This window comes from Branchiostoma floridae, chromosome 11, assembly GCF_000003815.2.
Source record: "Branchiostoma floridae strain S238N-H82 chromosome 11, Bfl_VNyyK, whole genome shotgun sequence".
Taxonomy (NCBI): Eukaryota; Metazoa; Chordata; class Leptocardii; order Amphioxiformes; family Branchiostomatidae; genus Branchiostoma; species Branchiostoma floridae.
The window spans coordinates 12,484,290-12,492,735 of record NC_049989.1 but is presented as its reverse complement, the minus strand read 5'-3'; the positions used below and the strand labels follow the sequence as shown (position 1 = coordinate 12,492,735).

The following is an 8,446-nucleotide window of genomic DNA, read 5'->3' as shown; positions in this document are numbered from 1 at the left end:
TGGAGAACACTATCCAGGCGCAATAGGGTGATACATACATTCAAGTCTTTTCATCATGGTCGTATGGAACTGGGTAGTATAGTTAACGACTTGAAAATAGACGGAAGCCCAGAAAGAGCAAAAGGAACTAAATTAAATATTACGTGCACAACACAGTTGCATATGGTCTTTTTCTGTGATCTAATCGATTGTTGTTGTATTTGGTTTGTTTTTTAGGCAGAAATCGACGCGTGCCTGTCGTTGCAGACCCTGGTTATCAGCCTGACGAACACCGTGAACGGTCTGGAAAGTCGCTTGTCTCAAGCTGAAGCCTCGGTGATGGCGGCCACCATTGACCACGGCCTGGGCACCGAACTCAACCCCGCTGACTCCTGCCTCCACATCAAACAGACCACCCCCTCCAGCCAGGACGGAGCCTACTTTCTCGTTGGTAACGGTGGTACCGTCTACCAGACCTACTGCGACATGACCACGGCCGGAGGCGGCTGGACGCTGGTCTCCAGCGTGTACGAACGAGGACGACATGTACGGCAAGTGTACGGCCGGGGATCGCTGGTCCAGCACCCGGGGGAACAACATCAACTACCCCGAAGGAGATGGCAACTGGGCCAACGTGCACACCTTCGGCTCCATGGGATCGGCCACTACCGACGACTACAAGAACCCAGGCTACTTCAGCATCAGCGCTTCCAACGTCATGCTGTGGCACGTACCGAACAACGTGCCCGCCAAGAACTACAAAAGCGCCGCTTACTTGCGATACCGCACGTCTAACGGTTTCCTGGACAACTACGGAGGCAACCTGTACACATTGTGCAAAGATCACTACCCGATAGGGTATGGTCTGGGAACGCAAACAAACGACAACGGTCCGGCCATCCCCATTGTGTACGAGCAGGGCAGTGATCATATCGTGGAGGCTCTGTTATCTCCCAATGTTGTCTCAAATCAACTAGCTACCCCGGGGTTTGTGCAGTTTCGCGTCTTCAACGGATACGGTGCTTGCACTGCAGTCTGTCCTGGGGTAAGCTGTGTCGGTTCGGAGTGTGAGAACATGTGTATCGGTGGTGGTGGGTACTCGCCCGGTGGCCCTCCGCATTGCGGAGACTATGGAACAAAGGATTGGGACGGCTACGGTACCTACACGGGATTTAGCACAAACAGGCTTGCCATAGAGTCTGTCGTCATGTTCTTCTACCGCTGAAGAAACGTAGCCTTTCACAGAAAAAAAAAAGCGGGGAAGCTAGAAAACCGTTAGGATTTTGCATCTAACATCTGCTTAGAGATTATCATTGACGGCAAATGCACACTAAAAGCCCCACTTATAGGCTATGATTGTTCACATGCACTTTCCTTCCAATTTAAATTCAGCTTTATCTAATTTACCAGTACATTTCCAGTTGGAGGACTGATTAAGTTTTGTATAATGTTTGAGAAGTGGCTGTACATATGATAAAACTAGTAATACTGAAACATCCTTAATCATAATGGTTTAATTGCTTTGTCCCGATGATGATACATGACTGTAATGAAAATTGTTATATATGTGTAAGTCTAATGTGTCATGTGAAAATCTCCGTGAGAACTCAGACAGTATACTTGCACTTTTAAAACTAAGAATAAAGTAGACGGTACTAACATTCTCCTTATTGTCAGTTTTATTTCAGTCACTTGGTAGGTATCATAATCTTATCATGTCATACACCCGAAAAACAAAGAAAAGTAAGCATGCATCAGACTAAACCTTCGTATAACACTCATTGCTATCGATAGATGCAGTGCTTTAGTCGGGGTAATAAAAACTGTTACAGTCAATTTCAAGTTGACTATGAATTATAATGTTGTTGATTCGGAATATTTCAAAATTGTCATTATTCCTTTGGTACTGCTGTCATTTTTGTTACCTGGAATGTTGAGTTTGGAGTTTATCAGACAGTTCAGACTACATTTCTGAGAAGTTAATGTTTCTATGAAACAATTTGCACCACAGTAAGTTGAATACGAATAAGGGTATCGTATCTTATTTAGAATTGGATAATCACATGTAGGCAAATTTCTCCTTCCCAAGTACTGAAGATACCACTTTCAAGATACCAGTTACCAACATTACAACAACTCTACTGCTAGCTTATGTTGACAGCACTGGAATCTGTTCTTGGCACAGCCGTCGTATTCAGCTGTTCATCGCGACCTGGATAAACTGGAAAACAACAGAAAACCTTTACTACAATATTCTTCAAACAGTGACGTTTTTTTTAATGACATATAGACATACCTCCAAATTTTCGATGCCTTGCAGCGCATCTTGTTCACGGATACACCTGGTCTCGCGAGAGAGCACGAGACTAGGTCCTAAATCGATATCATGTAACAGAATAGTACATTGACTAAAGCCCCTTTGCACGACAGCTCTACAATGACAAGTTGTTGTGGACGTCGTAAAAATACCACGTGTGATATGTTTGTCGATCATTGTCTTCTGTCATAGCCATAAGCTTTATGATATGTTACTAGATAAAATGTAATCTGTTCACATTAACAGTCAGATTGCTCCTACGACCACCAGCTACGGGACAGAGTGAGTGAGTGAGTGAGTGAGTTATACCTTATGGTAGAGAGTATATGATGTTTTTAGGAGAGAATCAGAAGTTATGGAAACTAGAAAATGATAGCTGTAGAAAATGATAGCTGTAGCGAAAATACGTAAGGCGTTGAATTGACCTACAGGCCTGATATCCCATACTCACATCGTCGTATGCGAAGTTGGCATGTCCTGTCCCAGAAGTGTCACGGCGTCTGAAGTGGTCTAAAACACAGATAACAAGATATCAAAAATGGTACCGCTGCAGTACCTTAGTAAGCCGCTAGGGGGCCCATTATCCAACTTGACCTTCGTTTTCCTGACTCTTACCCACCTACCAAATATCATCAGGATCCACCAAAGGCTTCTCAATGTCATAGACAGGCAGACAGACAGAAAAACACGCTCAAAGCATAACATTCCAGCGAAGGTAAAAACATGATAATTGTCATTGGGCTATCTCCAAGAAGATGTTGGTAGTAGAAAATAGCTATGTTTTTCAACCGATGGCTTTCAACAAAACCTGACAGTTTGTCAATATCATCCTCTCACGAAGAGCCTCACCCACTATACCTCTGCTAAACCGGGCCGAAGTTTCCGCCTCTAACTAGCTGCCAGCCAATCAGGGTTTTCTTTGAGTAAAGCTGATTCTCTGATTGGCTGACAATTGGTTACAGATCACGCCCACACAAGTGGAAACCTCAGCCCAGTTATGAGAGAGCCTTTTCGAGATGCATGCCTGATTTAAGGCCACGGATGAGGGTCTTTGTGATTGGCCAATATCAAAAAGGACACGTCACTTTCAGCTTGTATCTATCTACCTGTCAACATCCTCAGACGAATCGCACACGCCACGAAGTCGTCAAACTTGATCTTCCCGTCGACACCGTAACGCTTCACGATGATGTTCAGGGCCTGTGGACTCAGATTGTATCCTGTGGGAGTGAAGAGAGCGGCCATTTTTATGCCGGCGTCGCTTTAGAACAGGGTGTTGTCAAACAGCAATAAGGTAAAGACTTTTTTTAGAGTTTTTATAGAGCTTAATCCTGTGTCTTGGTGACCATTGAGGGCTCACGGAAAGACCGTTGAGAGAGATGTCAAATGTTGGGACATACACCAATCTCTCGAGCTTTGTTGGATGTTGAGAACTAACCCTTGCCGGTGATGGCCTGAGCACTAAGGCAGGTAGACCAGACACATAGCCGATTATGGAGCTCCCGCCCACTCTCTATCTTACAACAACCATGGCTGTGAGTCACGTGTTGGTAAACAGCATTCTGTATGTAAATGAGCAGTCGGTAGCCATGCGGCGCGTGCGGCCCAAGTTGTAATATGCTAAAATGTTGCGGAAATGCAAATTGCCTCTCACAGACACAAAAAAGCCTGCTATGCTATATGGCTACGACATTATGCCCTTAAGCTTTGAAAAGAAATTAAGGCACTTTACACGAATTTCCTCACTTCGCTCGGTTGTAAATGAGTATCTAGCTTAATTTGGTCTGCCCCACCCGTCACACTTCTCGAAAATAGTAGGGGTCGTTTCCAAAGTGAGTGAACCAAATCTTACATTCTGGTCTCCAGGTTGACATCTTGAAAAGATGATAGTCATTTGTGTTTCAATCCTACCAAATATGTGGTTAATCTCAATAATTTTTTGTGTGGCTCACCCCAAGACGTGAGGGCAGCCTGTAGCTCGTGTGGTTCGACCGTACCACTCCTGTCCCTGTCGTACTGCATGAAGGTTGTCTTCCACTGGTTCAGAGTAGCCCACAGCTCCTTAAACTCGTTAAACCCCATCTTCCCACTGTAGTCGCGCTTGTTGGAGGAGTCAAGGAGCTTGTTTGTTTGTTTGTTCGTTTTAACCTTTATTTATTCAGACCTGCAGGCCGCTTTTCAGGAAGGTTTTGGAGTACTAGTAGCCACTTTGTCCCATCATCCAACGAATCTTAACAGAACGTCCTGTGTTGACATAGTAATTGAGTTATACAGATCGCCGAAAAAAGGATACATCCAGCATTGAGATCATGATGCGACTGGTCTCCAGGCTAAATGCTGTTGCCATTGGGAGGTGGGCAAACAAAACAACTTAATGGTGACATAGTTCTCTGTATGTTACAAATAAATGGTTGAGTAAAGTATCAAAAGCACATAAACTTCTTTCAAACATTGTGCGTGTGTGTGCGTGTGTGTGTGTGTGCGCGCGCGTGTGTGAAGAAAGTGTGACTATTTTAAATGATAGCTCAATACAGCCAACAACATAATGCCTGTCTGTATGCCTGTGTCTGTGTCCGTCTGTCTATCTGTCTGTAGTGTGTCTATCTTACGCTGGTAGGTTCCGCTGATCCCAGACGATGTCAGGCATCGCTGCAGCTCCTGGGCATCAATTTGTCCGTCCTTTTAAACCACAATAAACAATATTGAATATTACATCATATCATACACAGCACTTCTAGCAAACATAGCCTTTGTTGCAGCACTTCTATCAAACATAGCTTTGGATGCTACTGTGAAAAGTGCCATGTTCGGCAGTTGTTGGTACTCAGTGTATTCTATACGGGTGTACAAAATGTGCGAAAAGGAACGAAATGGAAGGAAATGGAATGTACAGAAAATGCGAAATGGAACGAAATGGAACGAAATATCATCCATTTCGCACATTCTGTACATCCAGTTTTCAACTTCACACGTTTGGGCATGACGTAACAAGATTGCCTTTATTAAAATAAGAACGTGAATTTACGAAACGATTCATCAAAGACCTGTAGTTAAAACTCTAGGAGGAATTTACTAATATGTTACTCACCGCTCCAGCTACAGCAGAGAAGTAGCCATAAAGGGGGTCCGTAGCCGGTTGTCGTAGGACCTGCATGTGGTGTCACGTCATGATTGTAAAGGTGAGAGATATACACGGATAAGTATAACTGTGCAGTATAAGGATACAGCACAACAACACAAACCCACTATCGCCATTTGTGAAAGAAGTCCTAGAGAAAAAACTTAGAAAGCCCTAGATATGAAATAAATGAATATCATTTCGGTCGAGAATGACTGAGTGCTAGCTGTCCATGGGCTATACTACACTGCTTTGAAGAAGGGGGTGTCGGCCTGTAATGATGCAGTACCTGAAAATGCTGCTTGGGGGCCCAAATCGCCTTGTTTCTCTTTTGGACCTCGATATCATAAACTTTTACTCATTAGAATTTTATTGAGTTGCACAACATACTAGTATATACATAGTTTTGCACGTATGCAGTATCCCGTCCATTGGAAGTACCAATTCCTTTCCGGAGGTACTAGTAATAAAAGATGTCACTCTGGACTTTCGTACCTTGTTATCGCCATGGCCAGTATCCTCTCCTACTAGACTCAGAATATCTTCTATCTTCTCCAGCAAGGACTTGATCTTTGCTTGTGCGCGGTTTCTGTACAAAACGGCGTGTAAAATGATAAGGCGGTTCACTGGTTTGACTGCGCATGTGCAAGGTCAAATGTAAAGGCCCCTAAGGCCACAGCAAGTAACTTTTATGGATGACATCCTCTGCAGACTGCCAAAATAGTGCGATAGGGCGAAAAAAAACAAGATGGGAGAAAAAAACAAGATGGGTACATTTTCAAAAATAGGCACCATAAAGTTGTGATGACTTGTAAAAAGAATTAAAGGGACAAAACATGGTATCAGAGCCAACAAGGTAATTCATTCCTGTATTTAAGACATGTACTGGTGTGGTAAAAGGGACACTAGTGTGGTAGACTGGCATCACCAACAAAGTTGGTAGCTACACTCATAGCTTCCATATTGGTGTCACTTTTACAACTATGCAATAAGTTTCATTTCTACAACTACAGTCCTGGGTACAAGTACAATTATTAAGCTACAACACAATAGATTTGCTCATTTTGGTACTTTATCGTCATGTTGACCATCCCTGTAGGAAAAAAAAAAAATTTTTCTGAAATCAAGCGAAAATTAATGCGCGCGCTGATGTCATCCATAAAATTTACGTGCTGTGGCCTAACTTGTAACTGGATATTGCTATATATAGCACGGATGTTGTCTAGACCACGCTTAACACCATGTCAAGACGTGCTTATGTCTTGGGGACCTTCAACACACATATAACCCACAGTGTCCATGGCTCCATGCGCACCTCAAACCATGGACTAGCTTATTAGTGTTTACGTAGTTTATGTCCATATATCTGTAGCGGATGTCACTCGAAGGCAGTAAGAAAAATATCCATACTATGCACGATGTACAAAACGACTAATAAACTGGAAAATGTACTGGAAAACTACTACGTATCTAAAACAGCTCGGACAAAATAAGAAATAGTCATGCTTTTATTTCAAGCTACCAACGTGTTAACCAAAGATTGATGTGTTGAAATACTCGTTCTTTTCGGATTCCTAGAACTATTACTGAGTGGAATTCGTTAATATCACGTACACGCGTATCCATACAAGGTACTAGTAGTAGCTTCAAACAACATTTGCAGTCAGATGTGCAAAAGTTAGGTGTGACAGGTCGTTCGGTGTAATATAACCAACTGCTGCCGCACCGCCGCGTGCTTGCAAAGCTGGTGTATTACGTCGAAGGGCGGTTATACCTTACGGGCTATATCCATACAGATACAGAAAGATATGCGCATTATCAGTCATAACTTTTGTCTTTGATGGTGATGATATTATAAAGTCGACAATTCTCATACTTTTATTTCATTGAAGGATACCAAATTTAAGTTTGTCCGATTTCTCGGCGTCCGGTTCTTATCCAAAACAAATTCGAATGACCCTTGTTAAAATGATGCCTGATTAAAACAAACAAACAAACAAACAAACAAACAAACAAATCAATAGTTTACCTGTCGGAAAAGCCCTGCACAGAAAGGCAAAAAGCCAGCAAACACACCAGACCGACAACACTGTGGTGAAGCGCCATCTTGTAGAACACTTGATAATTGCACCTGGGTGGGTAGAAATTATATACAATAGATCAGGTGCCGGTCCTTTTGAAATGACTTTCCCGACTTTGATTTTTCACAATTTACGGTCGGCTAACACTGTCGTTTTCAGATAGACTTGTAGATAACCACGCCTAGCGCCTTGGTTTATGCTAAGCAAAACAGCACCAACATTTTGCTATTGTAATAAATGCGTATACATGGCCCATCAGTCACTTTATTTTCCCTCCAGCCATTCGTGTATTTACGTCTAGGTGTCTGAAGAAAAACATGCACAAGCGTAAGAACACAACAGTTTATGTTGTATGGCAACAAGCGTCTAGAGCATGGAAAAGACAGGAAAAATCACCTTACAATTTTGTGAACCAACAGTCAGCCGTCAGCGCTCTGGACGGGTGTTGTGGGGTGTCCAAACTTGTACAACCTGTTCTGTATGTAAAGTATCTCTTGTCTTCAAATGTCTAACCAGCAAGAAGAAGCAAATTCCGCTCGAGTTATTTTGCATGGATGATATTGTTGGTCACAATTTCTTTAAACCGTTGGTCACTTACGCGCGCGCACGCACACACACATACGCACACACACGTGCGCAAGCACACACACACACACACACACACACACACGCACACACACACGTGCGTACGCACACAGCATATCAACACAAGCAGACGCTCCCACTCACGGAGGGAGCCACATTTTTTTGCCTACTCGCCCTTTGGCTGCATATGAATTAACGTTTTCAGTAGCGGGTTTCTACTTTCATGTCATTATTCTGACTTCTGCAATTTTTCCACCGATTGTCATAATACCCCTGTCACATTTGGCGAAAATCGATCGGACGACGATTCTGCGGCAATCGCCCGAGCCTAGCTTAATAACTTTATTGCACAACAATTGTATAAGG

The 8,446-nt window shown here is 43.1% G+C and overlaps 1 protein-coding gene and 1 pseudogene across 1 annotated transcript; one reads left to right on the top strand and one right to left on the bottom strand.

Moving 5' to 3' along the window:
• The first annotated feature begins 220 nt into the window (after window positions 1-220).
• Window positions 221-1,640, top strand: LOC118426631 (annotated as a pseudogene).
• LOC118426632 (sorcin-like) lies at window positions 1,641-7,935 on the bottom strand. The gene is made up of 10 exons (XM_035836139.1): window positions 7,897-7,935; window positions 7,444-7,545; window positions 5,910-6,003; window positions 5,385-5,444; window positions 4,906-4,975; window positions 4,590-4,633; window positions 4,249-4,396; window positions 3,403-3,516; window positions 2,748-2,806; window positions 1,641-2,200 (listed from the first exon to the last, which is right to left on the bottom strand). Exons 2-10 carry the CDS (start codon window positions 7,518-7,520, stop codon window positions 2,174-2,176), a joined length of 693 nt encoding a protein of 230 aa, XP_035692032.1. The 5' UTR covers window positions 7,521-7,545; window positions 7,897-7,935; the 3' UTR covers window positions 1,641-2,173.
• Window positions 7,936-8,446: the final 511 nt, after the last annotated feature.